Source organism: Pseudopodoces humilis, chromosome 9 (assembly GCF_049639895.1).
Source record: "Pseudopodoces humilis isolate 2021_Gansu_Grassland_sample_001 chromosome 9, ASM4963989v1, whole genome shotgun sequence".
Taxonomy (NCBI): Eukaryota; Metazoa; Chordata; class Aves; order Passeriformes; family Paridae; genus Pseudopodoces; species Pseudopodoces humilis.
The window spans coordinates 6,080,200-6,096,656 of record NC_142208.1 but is presented as its reverse complement, the minus strand read 5'-3'; the positions used below and the strand labels follow the sequence as shown (position 1 = coordinate 6,096,656).

Sequence of the window (16,457 nt, the reverse complement as noted above, 5' to 3'; positions counted from 1 at the left end):
GGTATTCATGCTGCTGCTCATTGTTATTCTGTGTGAACAGCAGCAAGGAAGTAACTCCACGCACTGCTTGGCATTTCAATAAGCCTGAGCACGCCCTGACTTCCTAGCTGCTTCCAGAGCAGCATTTATTTCCTACCTGCAATTTATCATCGTAATTGATTTCTTCCTTTGACAGCCTCAGCTCCTGCGTTAAATGAAAGGACTGTACAAGATGTTCTGGAGACACAAAGTCTTCCGTTACTTGAACGCAGCTGTGAAAATTTTGCACCTATCCAAAAGAAGAGACTGATAATTAGTATTTGGGGTTATTCTTTGGCAGAGGTACCTGAGAAAAGAGTGGGTCTTGATATCCCTTAATAATAGCTTTATCAGACTAAAGGGGATCTTTATGGGTAGAGAACAATTACATTGGTCTTATGTGTTTGACTAAGTTGGCTTCTGCCAAAAGGCACACTTTGAACACTGCACAGCTGCCTGTGCACTGGCACTTCCCGCAGTCAGCTCTGGCATTACTTTCACTCTGATGTGTTGTTCTTCCTTTTAGCAGCTGCATGGGCACTGTTGCTGCCACCACAGCCTCCCCAACTCTGTGCAGGCACTGGATCTGTCAACCCCCACTTGGGAGCAGCCCTGCCCCTGCAGGACCTGGTTCCTCTGGCCACACACATACATGCTGGAAGCTATCACATTCACAGAAAAGGAACTGCCAGTGGAAATACTTGAAAGAAACCATCATGAACACAGAAAGGGGGAGGCTGAGAAGTAGGGGGAATATTCTCTCTCTGAACATTTCTTCTTACTGGCATGAGATAACTACTGAGGAACAGACACCATCTCCTACCACCCAGGTCATACCTGGAGGACAGGGAAAAGGAATTGCTTCATCATTGTGACCCAACTACCAACTCCAGTTCACTCCCTTCAGAAACATTTGCGTTTTCACCCCTAAACCCCTACAAATTACACTGCAATTTGTAATTCAGCATGTCAAAACCCTCTTTTCCCCAAAATCCAACAGCACCTCACAGAAGCTGTGTAAAATCAATCTGAATTCCTAAAACCTGGGGGTGGGGAGGCAGAACCTCAGCCATCCCAGCAAACACACCATCCCACCCTACTCAGGATAAAAGAAGATCTGTGGATTTTAAAGTGAAACCTAGAAATCCAGAGTTCCTAAAGGCATACTCTAAAATCTCCATTATGGTACCTAACATTCAAATAAACCACTGGAGTCTACACAGTTGAGGACACAGGACTTAATTAAAAAATTACTTTTGTCTTCAAAAAGCTCTGCCCAAGTCTGATTTTACCCAGCAGTTCTTCCCCCCCCCCCCCCCCCCCCCCCCCCCCCGCCTACAGCTGAAATCTCAGCAGGATACACCCAGCAGTCATGTAGCACACAGGGCTTTTGATGGCTCATCATCAAGAAGAAAGCAGTGCTGGTCCCTCCTGAGAATTAATCAAAACAGAAGTAATTCTGGACAAGAGGTTTTGTTGATGCCACACAATTTGCAGAAATCCAGGGGTGAGGCCACGGTAAGGTTTCCACCGGGGAATTTCCTAGAGCTTGAGGTGAGGCTCTTCTGCATTGTGCAGCTGGCAGCTCCACCCCCCTCCCCTCCTTCACAGGCTTACCACCTCTGTCAAGCCTCTACCTGCCACTGTTTTCCTTGCCAGACTATGAAAATCTCACACCACTCATTCACTTTCTCCTCACTAAGAAAATATTTTACTGACTCGATATCCCTCCATGGCAGAAGAGGAAACATTTGTTTCCCTCAGACCTTTAATTCTGCTGTGCCTTAAACCTTCTTTTCCCTCCCTTTCAGTGTCTTATCTGCGTGAAAGTTTGCAGGGACAGTTTTTACCTGGCTGGCCTGGTACTTAGCATGGGAATGCCCTGCTGACAGCCTCCAAGCAGTTCTATTTATAATATTTATATCACAAGCTGATGCAGTGACACACACATAAAAACGTTTAGCAACAATTCCCCTAGGGTTTGTGGGGCGAGGAGTGCAGCACTCCCACGACTGTGCCACTTCCAGCTGAACTGAGAACAGCTTCACACTGAGCCCACACAGAGAAGACTTTTTCCAGCAGGGCCCAGGAGGCAGCTGCAGTGCTGGAAAAGCCTCAGACTTGGGCTGCGACAGGGAAAGGTAAGTGGGCAGGGAAGAAAGGGCCACCCACCCATCCTGATGGCCGCAGGATCAGCCACTTCCTGCAAGGCTGAGCTCTGAGAGAGCTCTGCATATGCAAAGCCCAAACCTTTATCCTACAATCCTTAATGGAACACTGCCAGGATGTCATTACCTCCAAGTATGTTATTTTACAATATATAATTCTGCTGTTAAATCAAGATAATGCCCCTATAAAAAACAACATTATAATAACTTGTTCCACTATGAACAAGTTTTACAGGGTGCCTGAACACCACATTTCAATCACTGACTCCAGTATTTCTAGCTTTTAATTTTTAGTTAAAATATTTTACCAATTTGGAGCAACCAAGTTAAAACCAGGGAGGCCATCCCTAGAGATGTCTGTGAGACAGCATAACCCACAGTGGAGCAGTAGAAAGAGTAATCTTTCAAAAGAACAGTACCAAGACCCTTTTTTAGCTGAGGAAGTTCCAAGGAGAGCTCAGGGGCTCCCTGTCACAGGTGCCACAGAGGGAACAAGGCCCAGCCATTAGCAAGATAGGAACATGGCTGAGCTCCCAACCTGTACAGCCAAGAAGAAAGGAGATACCCCTCACAGAGCATTCAGGGAAGCATCTGCAGAGGTGACTGGTCCAAACCTGTACCTATTTCTGGATTCTCCTCCTGAGAGAACAATTCCCTCTACAAGAGGAACTGACAAGGCTGCCCTGCCCCTTACAGCTCACAGGACAGCCTGTCCCTCCCATCCCACCCAGGAAGAGTCTGACTTTGCCTGCTGCAGTCATCACAAGAAGTACACATAGAGGGGGAGAAAGCTGGGAAGCAAAAGGAATGCTATATGCTGCCACGAAATGCTAAGAAATTACTTTAAAAGCAAGACATGAAACTACCAAACTGGGGAAGATGGAAAAACAATATACAGAAGAAATACACACAACTTCCTCCAGATTAGGGCAGTAAATTCTAGATGAGCATGTCAAAAGCAGCAGTGTGCCAACAATCGTAACTGGCTCCAGAATGGAAGTATCAGAACTACACTTACACAGCAACCACAGGCAGCCAGGCTCCCTAGCTCCAGCCTTCAGTCTGATTTCTTCTGCTCCACAACATTACTCATGAGCAAATAAAAATGTTAATTTCCCACCTAATTTAGCATCAACTCTCACCCAGATTCAATAATTAAAAGGTTCAACATGTGCATGTAAATCTGAAACACTTAATGTGTAAACTTAACATGATATGTATTCTTGTGCAGACTTATTTTTCAGTTTTTAAATGTGCTTTGTATCTCTGAAGTGATACAAAGGTGGTGGTGATCGTTAAGGTCAGTATTTATGCCTCTGTACAGACAGAGCACTATGCACACACATGAAAGAACATGCTGCTTTTATTTCCTCCTACGTGGCAGATTCACAGGAACTTCTAACTGAAGATGAAAAGGTTCTCAGCTTCACCCACGAAGGTTTAAAAACACCATGTTATTAACTCCTTAGTGGCAGAAGCTAGAACATTACCACTTCAAACACCATCTGCAGTTTAAAGCCAAGGAGATAAAGATAAGAGTGGTCTTATTTTTGGTCCTTAATCATATGAAATACAGCGAAGCCTGGAACAGTCCTACTACTTCATGTTTTATATTCTGTATGCCTTTATATAACGGCACATGTTATACAGAACAGATTTCTGAGTAGATTTGTTATTTCCCCTGGTTTCCCTTTCCACTCTTCTATCTGGGATATATTTCTCTTGTTTCATGACATCGGAGTAAGGCTGCTGGAGGATGCAATACATGACTCTAGGAGTACTAACCTCTTTAGACTAACAAGAGTCAAGAACAGCAGCAATGTCAGATGTTCCTCCACGTTTGTGAAACAACACCAAGTCCCGAGTCATTGTATGTGGGAAGGCAACCTACACTCCCCTAGATTCGGGTCACCAAGGTCTATTTGGGGCTGTCTGGGTTTTTTCCTTTCCTGTGCCAGAAAACAAACGCACATAGACCATGCAGAGCTATGTACCGCCACATCAAACCCACCCAGAAACACAGTGGGATGAGGAGAAGCCTAGTCCGGATAAGGTACCAGTTGCTTCTACTGCCTCACCAACAGACAGAGCATGGACGGACAGAACTTATTATCACTGCACCCCGGTCAATTTTTCAGAGAAAACCCCACTGTCCTGGCCACAGCAACATGGTGATCCATTGCTTCCCCTGTGCCACAGCTGGAAGCTGATCTGCAGATTGGAAACTAAACAGCACCTTCTTCAGAAAGGCTTGGCCTCACTTGAACCCATAGGGAGATCAATGATTGATCTTCAACACAACTGCAGGGTGGGGTTGCTCCTCATTCCTTGACAGTCAGCGACCCCATTAGCGGTGCTTGACAGCTGGCAAGACAGCCATTTCCTACTGAAGCAGGAAAGAAAGAAATCTGTAATGGCCCAAAGAACCTCACCTAAACAACTGAGCTTTCTTCCTCTTTTCACCAAGGTGCACCAGTTTACAGACTCTGAGGAAAAAAAAGGCCTAAAGGCAGTAATAAACCCTTTGTGCCAGGGGGCAACTTAAGCTGACTATACAAATTCATCCTGTTTCTCGAGAACTGCCCCACTGATGATACTTTTCTCACCCAGCTAGGGAATAGATTAGATCAGCTCAGCTCCTGCAAAGGTGGTATCACTCCTTCTCATAGTAAGAAAAGCTGCTGGAAAGACAATGATGACTCCTAGTGATTGATATACCTTCTGTATTAAAAAATGAACTTAAACGTGGCATGGGAAAACAACGAAATATCTCTTACAGAAACACCAGAACATCCACTATAATTCTTCTATGGCTAAAGACAAAAACAGTGACACCTGACGTCCACATGTTTTTACCTGCTCAAGCTGCTCTTGCTGCCCCTCCTTGATTAGGTTAACTTCTGGCTTAGAATAAAAAAAATATTAACCTGACTCTGCCATAACTAGACTCTGTTTAGAGATTTGCTACAGAAATGGAAAGTGGAAAACAATGGTTAATAATGTTTTTTTCATTTGTAATTGTAAAGCAAAGAAGGAAATAATACTTAAGGCATTCAATTTGCTATGTGTTAGTCAGCTACACTGTAGCCTTGGGTGGAGATGGTCAGGTGATGATACCTTCCCAAAAGCACATCCAGAGAGGGAGGCGTCTGGGCAGGCTACAATCACACTCCCACCATACACACACTCATAAGCATGCCATGGATAGCAGAGCAGAGCAATGGCAGAGAGCTAGGAAGGGTCACTGTATGGAATTCCAGTGGGGTTTATTGCAGCCACACACTGAAGGGGTCCAGGAACAAAGACCGGGAATAGCGGAGGGTCCAGGAATATATATGGGTTTGAGGGGGTGGCTCCGAGGGTCAGAGTCCAATAGGAACAGGGTAAAGTGCATAAGCGGGGTCATGGAGAGGGAGAGCCAATGGGATAACAGGGGCAGAGGATTGCAGCAAACTGGGGCCAATGGGGAAACAGGTACGGGAGAACTTTCTAAGGAATGGACACAGAAGGTAAAAAAGGGGAGGGACAGCCCACAGGCCAACTGGGTACATATAACTGGGGTACAGTGAACTGGTGGTGCAAAGAATTATGGGAAAAGCTTTTTCCTTCTACTTTCATATGGGGGAAAACCTTCCTTTTATGCTTTAACTTTACACCTTAGAGGCCTCCTTCCACACCACCACTGCCTTTGGCTCCAGAGCCTCCACACTACACCAGCAGATTTCCTTATTTTACATTCCTACATGCTAATAGATACTAATAAAAAAATAAAATGTAATTGAGAACAGATGTATCCATATATTTGGAAAAAAGTTATTTTACAGCAAATGTGCTATTTAACCCTGTATGGCTTTAACCTAAGGTACATTACCTGATGAAGTGCTCCTGCTGGTAGAATAATAGCATCACCAAGGAACTGAATAACTGTGCAGGTTTTTACTCCATATTCTTCAAAAAGTCTTTGGCGAAGTTTCTTGTTCACATACCAACTCTGATCACGGATTGGATCATGCTCCGGTAAAACTTCTAAGCCTTGCTCCTTTGCTATCTGTTAAGTACAGAAAAGATGCCAAATAACTTCCAAAAGAATCAAACCTTTTGCTGATTAATTTTATGTATACCCAACCTCGCCAATCAACATCATTCAGTTCCCAATACCCAAACAAGAACTCCAGCTAGCGACAGACCCTGAAGGATCTGGGAAGTCTCACTGAACTGAAGACATCTGCAGCGCTCTCACTCCAAAATGCAGAGCTTTAAATAACTTGGCACAATAATCAATTAATAAGCAACATGCTCTCTGTGTGACTTCTTTCATCTAGAAAATAAAATCTGAGCTCATGAGTTCCTATACTGCCAATTCTCAGGCTTACTAACTTCTTCAGTTTTGACACAGACACACAACCTTAGCTCAGGAAAAAAACCAACCAAAAAAGCCAAGGGTTGTAGTCCTGGGAAACTACTGGTGACTCTTGCTTGAGCACAGGACTGGACAGAGAGACCTCAAGGGGCCACTTCCAACTTCAACCATGCTGGGATAAGAAGCTGCTTTCCTACCATCCTATGAAGGTATTCAGAAAAATTGATGAACACATAAAAATACTTCCTGAGACTGGTAAATGGAATTGCACAAGCATTTCTCATCAAGTGAGCCACAGGGGAACAAATACTACTCTTAATCAACTGCTACTAAATCAATCCTAGTCACTAAAAGAAAAAAGTAATTACATATAAAGAACACAGACCTAATGCACCTGTCATGAGTCATGAAACAAGTATGCCACTAAAAACATAGAATTCTTTTGCTTTTATTTATTAAATAAATGTAATTATGTGATGCAGAGCTTGAAACTCTCCTTGCATATTATCACCCTTCTAACAAGATACTGAGATTTTATCTTGCCAGCAGCAAAGCAGTCCCAATGCTTACCCATCAATCTCCAATTCAGCATTTCCCAAATACCACCATTCCTAAAATACAAGGCTACACAACTCATTTGGGATAGCAGAGCAAACTGTGGTAGCATATGACAAACTTCTCTACACGGCATCCTAAATGCTTCTGTTTTAAACCTGCTGCTCAAATAGTTTGACAGCTATTCACAATAGTTTCACAAGTGCTCTGAGAGAGGAAATGCTGAACACTCCCTATGTCCATCTATTCTTTTGCATCTGTGACTTCAGTCATAACCCTCTTTTTTTAACTGAAAAGCCACCATCCAATTTATGAGCATCTACTTTTTGAATGAACAAAAAAGTCCTGCTGTACAATTCATAATCTCCTTGAATTAGCTTTGTTTTATTTACCAGTTCTCATTTTCCCCCATAGTTCAGGCTGCCAAAGAGCAAATGTTTGAGTCACTGGAGGACAAAGAAACACTGCTTTATTGTCCAAGGGAATATTCACTGCTAAATTTCTTAGGCTTTCCCTGCTCACAGCAGAGCCTTTGGCCTCAAGTTTGTTTATGGACCCCTTTGCTGCAGCCAGTTAAAACTCATCTGATCTCTCCTCACAGAAGAAGACAGTAAAGACACCCACTTGAGCAATCACTTTAGTGATACTTTGGTATTTCTGTGTCATCTACCAAGGCCACCTTCCAGAACACAAGAATGTGCTAAGGACAAGGCACAGAAAACTGCTTCCAAGATGGTATCCCTACATTTCATGCATTGACAGATACTCATCCCAGGTAATAACCTGAAAGGTTCTGATGTGGCTCTAACCTATTCATCACATGCCACTGAAGGATGTTCTGCAACATGGCCAGGAAAGTTTGCCACCTTGGGGACGTTATCCCACTGCTTCCACCTTCACCAAGAGCACAGCCACATTTGTTGCGCTGACTGATGTGAGAGAGTCCTGGGAAAGATTGGTGGCCACTGGGTGGTGAGGTCAGGGGATGTGGCATGGAAAAATTCACAAGAAGTTCAGCAGCAATAATACAATAATGGATCAGTGACAGAAAAACATCATCCCACAAATTATTTTTTGTATTAGAGCAAGGCAAGAGTAGATCTCCATGCCCTCCTGAGCCTTCAGTTACAGACTACCTGTCACTCTTACAAAGTGGATATACATGTTACATATTTTATTTCTTGGTGATGCAGCAGGTCAAGTCTATTTTATGTACTATCAAAGAAATAATTTTGCCTTCCTCCTTTCTCTAATATTGAGGTGGAGTTTGTGCTTTTTGCCAGCCCCCTTGGATTTGTCAATTACTTAGGTTATATTTATAAATTATGTGTAATAAATCTAACCTTTTGCAGAAACTCTCGGATCTTGTCAGCATCTTTGCCAGCATAAATGTGCCATAAAGCACCAGGTAGTTCACTTGAATCTTTCAACCGCTTCCTTAAAAGGTCATCCAAATCCTCTTCTTCCAACTTCTTCAAAACCCCTAAGGTTCAACAAAGATATTCTTTAAATGTGAGAAGGAGAAAAAACATTGAAACTGAATACCTTCTTTTCAGATTTCTTGTGTGAGACTGAGCAGATTAAAGTTTGCTGAATACAACAGAAGCCACCAGGTGATCCTTCTGGTTCAGTAACTTGTTACTAGAACATGAATGCAATGGATACCTTAAAAATACATTTAATTTTTAAACTTTTTCACATTTCCTGAATTCAACATAACACAATCTCCTACCTGAAATGAACAAGTAGGACTGGTACCAAAAAATGAAAAGGTGTTTTCCTGAAGTCAGCACAAACAGTGCTTAGCATGCTGTTGTTGCAGCCAGAGCTCTCCCAGGATGCTCAAATTTGCTGCTATTAATTCAGTGTATACACAAGTGAAAACAAAGCAAATGAAAGACAAGCCTTACTGCAGCTCTATTAGTCACACCCAAAATCTACATTTGCTGATTATGGAATAAGAGGACAAAATCAAAAGAGCAAAGAAACAAAACTATTTCAGTGATTTAAAGACTGTTTCACATAAGCTATAACCTTCATAGAGATGACTAACATACACCGGTCTAACCTCTCCAGTACTGAAAAATTACATTACAACAGCCCGAATTCAATGCATCCAGAAGAAGCAGCATAAATAGAAGGTTTAGCTAATACATCATCCTGACATAACTGTTAGAACCAGCACAGCTTCCAGAGAAAATCCTTCACCCTGCATTTCCATTAGCTGTGCCAGTCTCAGCACAGGAATGGTGCATCAAACATACGTAATGGCAAAAAAAGTGGAAAGAGTCTGAAGTATCTTTTCATAATTCATGCACTGCAGTGTGTTTTATATAGAACTAATGTTTGTGCAAACCCTTGAAACAACCAACCTCCCAGCTGTAAGCAAGTTCTTACGGATATTATTCACTGCCTTCCAAAGAACAATGTCAGTGTTAGAAGGGTAGAACATTCAGTCCATCTACACCTCTTACAGTGAGTGAGCTTCACGTTACCTGATTTGGAAAGTACTCCATTTCCTCTGGCTATGCCAACATAAACAAGGATGTTAACAACATCAGAAACTTCAATATGGAGATTTGTGGTTCCTATGTCATGGTCTTTAGTAGCAGCCACACCTATGTGACAAGATAAAATTAAGATTTGTTTGTATTGCATATTCAAATCAGAACATGCAACAACAGAGAAGAAATTTCTGAAGTATACTTGGTATCACTGAGATAGACAAATTAAAAACACATTTTTGGTTCACCTGCTAAACAAGGAAACATTGCTTTTTTAACAGAGTCCTTGAGATTCTTCCTTAGCCCAGGTACTTGTCCCTACACAGCATTTGAGTTAGAACAAAATGTTTCAGCAGACTAGTCAGACACATTTCCTGACCAGTATGTTCCATTCTTCTTCAGCGCTTCAGGTTGTTCAGGGCAGAATACAAGTACGATAAATACACAAAGTTATCAGATCTGTCACTTTTATGTCTGGCTGTAATAGAGTTCTTAATCAAAATAACGCCCAAAGAGGAAAATTATTTTTAGTTTTAAGAAGTGGAAATTAATATTCTTAAGTCAAAAAGGACATTCTGGAACACTAAGCCTTAGAGCAGTATTACCTCAGAGTGGCATTAATGACACAGTTCTCAGACCCATGCCATTGCCACTATTGTTAATATGCTTCTTTCACAGGATATCTGGAGAACTTTTAAAACCAAAGCCACTGTGTCACAAATTACTGCTTATTTCTTGTCCTATTATGATAATTTGTAAAACAGAATTGAACAAAATTCTTTGCAAAAGAAGGAGCAGACAAAGTGTCTGAGGGAATCAACCTTTTCTAAACAGGTTTTTGAGCGTACAGCACAGAAAAGAAATTATGAGAAATATGATGAGATTAATTTATGACCAAAATTATAAACACAATAATATCTCATTAAGTATTTTGTCACATATCTATCGCTGTGTAGAAGCAGTTAACCATTTATATGCTTCAGAAGACTGTAACAGCGTAAGAAAAGATGGAAAGAAATGGAGAAGCAAAGAGACTCTCATGGCCCAGGTGCACATACTGTTAAACACCTAAGTCAGTCAGTATTTCCCCTACAATCAGTGAACAATTACCCTTTAAGAAAGCTCAGCTTTCTATCAAGCATTGTAATGTGTGATATTCTACAAGTTTAAAGGAAGAGGTAACTGCTGCACTTGCAGGGCAAACTCACCATATGCACTGCATAGTCTGGGTCCCAAATCTGGACGGACAAAAAATCCTGGCAGATGAGAAGCCAAGTTTAGTTTTCCTTCTGGACTACAATATTCAGGCAAGGGTAAACTTTTTAATAAGTCCTCATATCTGGAGGTCAAAAGAAAAAAAATAATATAATTGAATTTGTGCCATTATGTAGAGAGAGAAAATAGAAAAATATTGACTTAAGAACGTATAATATTAAACTCAAAATACCTTGCTGGCATCATGGCCTTGAAATCTTCACCAGAAGGCCAGTCTTTCAGTTTTAGTAGAGCTGTTTCTCCATTTTTTACTTTCTGACGTTCTGTAAGTAACATAGAAATAACTAAAAACTAATATACTGTGGGCATTTTACTTTATTAAATGAAAATATAAACATTAAACTTGCCAAGAGTCAAAATTTCATGCATAAACAGGAGATAGTTGATTTCAAGATTCAAGAATGATACTAACCAAACTCAGATAGTTAAGGAAGAAGGACATTTGTCTGGCTTCTTAGTCAGACCTAGCTAGTATAATAGCACATCCTTAATTCTGCAGAGATAAAAAATGCAACTTTCCACCACATTCTCTGGAAACAGATTACCTAGAGGTTTCTTTTTAAAGTTTCTTCAAAGCTTCAAGATCCATAATGATAATTTTTAACTGCAGTTTCTAACACTGATCATGTTCAGAATCAATACCATAATACATTTTAAGGAACCTACTTGAAACATCTTCAAAACCATCCCAGAACTCCTTGACATTGGTGTTTGAAATTATACTGTCCTTGCAATTCAAGATATCAGCTTGCTGGTTTCCAAAATCCAGACTGATTGACTCCGCTTTCCACAGGCTGAAATTCATTTTCTTATGCATACCGGATACCAAAACAGGCTGTAAAGAATAAAATAAAATAGTTTTTTAAAATCAGTACTTATCCTTTCTCAGGTGGAAAAATTCTTTAACTGAACTGGCATACAAATGTGTCTGGAACACACATGGAAGACCTTAGCCTTCAGCACTCATATCAAAAGGTGTCACCTCTTTTTGGAATCTGAAACTCCACAACAGAAGTGTCTTATTTATCATTACTGGTTAACTCAAGTTTAACTACAGAAGGTTCGTCTGTGGGCTATACCTAACAACCTTTCTTTGCCCCCAGTTTCAAACATGGAGTTAGGCATTTCTGTCCTTCAATACACAGCTCCCCAGAGCTCATTCTGATGTCACTTTGCCAACCAACCTGCTCAATACCTACCCTTCCTTGTTTCCAGCATTCTTTGAAGAGCTTCCAGTTGTTGCTGTTTTTATGATCTCTGAGCCACAGAACATGCTTATCACAGATCCACGAATACTGGATATCACTGTACTGTTTACCGCAGTCATCCTGAATATGTTTTTTATCATCCTTTGGCTCATCTTTTATTTCAGATTTTATATTTATCTTTGGTGCTCTATTTGGTGGAATCTTGTTTTCTACTACTGAAGCAATTATGTCATCAAGAATGTTTGGCATAGTCCTTCCACTCTTGCCACTCTGTTAGAAAACAAGTATATGCTTAAACAATATAAAAGCAACTTAATGCAATTCCTTTTGAAAGAGAGTAACATTTCTGATGTTGTATCTATTATCACCATATACAAAACCAAATAAAACATTGTGTGTGTGCATATGAAGTTTTAATTATGCATGAGTATATAAAGCAATACACCTGTAAGACTGCTCTAACTGTAACATGCTAGAACAGATTGATAGAGATTTTCAATCTTAAGAGAAAAACTGTGCATCTTGTAAACACTTACTGCTGTTCCTGTAGAGTAAACTGGAGCAAAGGCAATGCCAGCATCTGTAGAACCCAGACGCAGTTTGCCTGCTGTTGTAGTTAACAGATCTCGTAAGGTTGAGCCCTGCTCATTGTTCTGGGATGCAGGAGGGGAACTTTTACAGTTTGGGGACTCCAAATTATCCTGGTCCTTCCCTTCCTTTGAATGTTTTCCAGAAGGACATTCTTTGTTCTCTAAAACAGAAATAATCATTGCAAGTTTACACTGTTGTATCATGATGCACACATAGGAACAGCACCAATATCCTGCATTTCCTACTGGTGTTAACAGGTTATGTAGCACTAGTGCTTTATTCACCTGGAAACACACCAGAGGATGAACTACATCCTTCAGAACACAGTGAAACAGTGTGACCAAGCAAAGACCTTCCTCAGCATCTCAGACATGCAGCTGACTGAGTACCTGTCTCAAGTGAGAGATGCTGTATCTAGAAATACTTCCATATACATTTCACCAGTGGATCTTCTGGTGATGGATTCTGATGCCATCAGGGAAAGGCACTGTAGTTCCAAGGTTGGAATCAGTAGAGAAAAGAACATTGTCTTTTCTTTTTTGTGAAAAAAATGGTGGGTTTTTTACTATTAATTCAATTACAGAATCACACAGAATCACTAGGTTGGAAGAGACCTTTAAGAACAAGTTCAACCCATGCCCTGACTAACCTCAACTAAACCATGTCACTGACTGCCACATCCAATCTTTTTTTAAACACATCCAGGGATGGTGACTTCACCACCTTCCCCAGGTGGACAATTCCAGTACTTCATAGACCCTTTCCATAAAAACCTTTTTCCTAACATCCAACCTATATTTCCCTTGATGCAGTTTGAGACTGTGTCCTCTCATTCTGTCAGTTGCTGCCTGGAGAAAGAGACCGACCCCCACCTGACTACAGCCACCTTTCAGGAAGTTATAGAGAGGGGTAAGGTCACCTCTGAGTCTCTCCTTTTCTCCAGGCTAAACAACCCCAGCTCCCTCAGCCATTCCTCACAGGGTTTGTGTTCCCAGCCCCTCACCAGCCTTGTTGCCCTTCTCTGGACACACTCAAGCGTCTCAAAGTCTTTCCTAAACTGAGGGGCCCAGAACTGGACCCAGAACTCAAGGTACAGCCTCACCAGTGCCAGACAGAGGGAAAGAATGACCTCCCTACTCCTGCTGGCCAAACAATCCTTGATGCAGACCAGGATGCTGTTGGCTTTTTGGCCACTGCTGGTTCACGTTCAGCCACCTGTCAACCAGTACCCCCAGTTCCTTTCTGCCTGGGCACTGTCCAGCCACACCGTCCCCAGTCTATAACACTGCAGGGGGTTACTGTGGCCAAAATGCAGGACTCGGCACTTGGACTTGTTAAACTTCATCTTACTGGACTCTGCCCATCTATCCAACCATTCCAGGTCTCTGCACAGCCCTCCTATCTTCCAACAGATTGAAACAGCTTCCAACAGATGCTCCCAGCTTAGTGTCATCTGCAACATACCTGTAGTGCCCCCAAAATCATAGACATGATATGACAATTTCAAACATATACCTTTTTTTTCTTCTCTGGCTTTTTGCTCTGCAAGATCAGCCAGCCAATGCAGTGGGGACTGAGATTCAGGCGGTGTTAACTTGCTCTCTGTGCTCACATCACTCCTTGGACTTGCATTACCATTTGTCTCAGACTTTTGAGGAGTATTCTGCTCTTGAGACTCAGGCATACACAGAGAAATTTTATTACTGTGGTTAAGGACATTCTGCAAAACCTGTAAAGAACGAATTTATTTTTAACTACATAGCTTCACTATAAGGTATTTCAAAGACATGGCTAGCATTTAACCCCCACATAAGCAAACTAAAACACAACTTGTACTATTTAAATACAAAAATCCACCAGGATCAGAACACTTTAACAAGATGCAATATATACACACATTTTAGACTCACCTGAGACACACCATTCACTGCAGGGAGCTTGCCAGCTTGTATGCTCTGCTTGGTGGTACACTGACAGTGGGATTTAATTTCAAATTTTTCTCTAATATTGTGCATAGCATCTAAAAGATCTGTCAAAACTAAAGACAATTAAGAAGAAAAACATCAGTAGCTGTCAATCATTCTGTGACCCTCTTTACAACACACATACACTGCAACATTTTTAACTATTAAAAATGCTGAATTTACCACTCAAAACTACTCCAAAATGACTGCCCGGTTTATCTTTAAGCTTGTGCAGAGAGACATTAAATTAAGTAATTGCACACTACTCTTCTGCATAATTTAAGCTTTAGTGGGCATTCCCATTGCATGGCACACATCAGGCAAGCCATTAATTATCTGCCTCTCATTGTTAAATGGGTATATCATTGCTTCATTCAATGAAACCATCAGCTACAGACTGAAGTGAGCTATGTCTTGACAAAAAAAATCAGTACGTGAGCATAGAAATGAAGGCTGTTTGATAATGGGTATGCACAGAAGAACAAAATTGAGGTTAAGTAGGCAGGCTTCATTGTGCTAATTCCAGATGAGTGGTCCACTTTCACAATTTAAAATTAAAACCAGTTTCAGTCTAGAACACCTGGGAAATGTCACAATTTGAATTTGTTATGAAATCTACCCAACCTTAATTTCTACCTGAACTTACCTACAACAACCCACAGAATAATGACTGGTTCTGTATTTTCAGCTTGAAAAAACCTGGGAATTTACTTCGTATGTTAAAGGCACATTTCAGTTTTCTCTTTTCTGGTCTGTATCAATGTTGACAGAAATTTTGTGCTAACAATCACTACACCATACCTACACACTACACATAATGGTACTACTTCAGAGAACTTACTTGGTTGTAAGCAGAATTCTGAATCTAGCTAGGTTTATGATTCCTGCTTAGTTTTTCAATTATCACAAGCTCATTCACTGCATTTTGCGCAATCATCTAAACCAAAACATTTCTTTTCTTTTTTGGGTATGAGACAGACAACAGTGAAAAACAAATCCCCAAAAATCCACTGCCTCAATGGTACTATTTAAAGGTTTTCTTATAACAGCTAATGTCAGATTTATTAAGTACATTTTGATTGTTTTATTCTGTCCTGAAAAAAATACAAATCCATCACAAAAAAGGCCCTCGATTTCTTCACTGCCTGTCCCCAAAACTCCCCTTAACAAATCTGTCAGCACAGTCCTCTTATCATCCGTGCTCAGTGCTGGCAACTGCCCAGAACCACTTGCTTTCTTGCAACAATTTAACCCAATTCCCAGGTTTTTAAATGAAAAATGAAAAGTGTCAAGAAACAACTCTGGCCGCTCTTCACAGAAAGGCCTGGGAAATAAAAGCTTCTGTTTGTTCGCATAAGGTCTTACCAGAGCCTGGAATAATCTGCGTTGGCATCAGGTGCTTGTGATCATGAGGCTGCCCCTTCACACACTTCATCCAGGCATACAACTCCTTATCTGCAAAATAGTATTGCCAATGTTTTACTTCCCTTATGTTGCACACAAACAGAGCTAAGGTCTTTCAGACTGGTTTTGGTTAGATACATTTCTCTGCACATACAGGCCTTCTGTCTGGGTATCCAGTGTGATGCATACAACACAGCAACTTTTCACATTAACGAAAAGAGTTTTAACAACACTGAAATCTGAAATAGCTGCATCTGTAACACAGGCCCTTGCAAATTACCTCCAAATTTCAAAGTGTATTCCCCTTAGCATATTTAGTGAGTTGCCAATTTAACATAGGCTGAAATCCTTTACACCTATTATAATACCATGGCTATTAAGGCCATGAATATCCCTTGATGAATCCAGCC

At 41.1% G+C, this 16,457-nt stretch overlaps 1 protein-coding gene across 9 annotated transcripts in view; it reads right to left on the bottom strand.

The window, feature by feature from the left end:
* Positions 1-16,457, bottom strand: part of JMJD1C (jumonji domain containing 1C) — a 167,959-nt gene that overhangs the window by 4,897 nt on the left and 146,605 nt on the right. For all 9 annotated transcript variants that reach the window (XM_014261523.2, XM_088059403.1, XM_088059402.1 and 6 more), the window contains 12 exons: positions 16,009-16,098; positions 14,590-14,717; positions 14,195-14,408; positions 12,625-12,839; positions 12,080-12,358; positions 11,547-11,715; positions 11,053-11,143; positions 10,814-10,944; positions 9,597-9,719; positions 8,445-8,584; positions 6,058-6,234; positions 137-268 (listed from right to left, as the gene is read on the bottom strand). In XM_014261523.2, the coding sequence (XP_014116998.1) occupies positions 137-268; positions 6,058-6,234; positions 8,445-8,584; positions 9,597-9,719; positions 10,814-10,944; positions 11,053-11,143; positions 11,547-11,715; positions 12,080-12,358; positions 12,625-12,839; positions 14,195-14,408; positions 14,590-14,717; positions 16,009-16,098 (1,889 nt within the window). The remainder of the gene's footprint in view (positions 1-136; positions 269-6,057; positions 6,235-8,444; positions 8,585-9,596; positions 9,720-10,813; positions 10,945-11,052; positions 11,144-11,546; positions 11,716-12,079; positions 12,359-12,624; positions 12,840-14,194; positions 14,409-14,589; positions 14,718-16,008; positions 16,099-16,457) is intronic.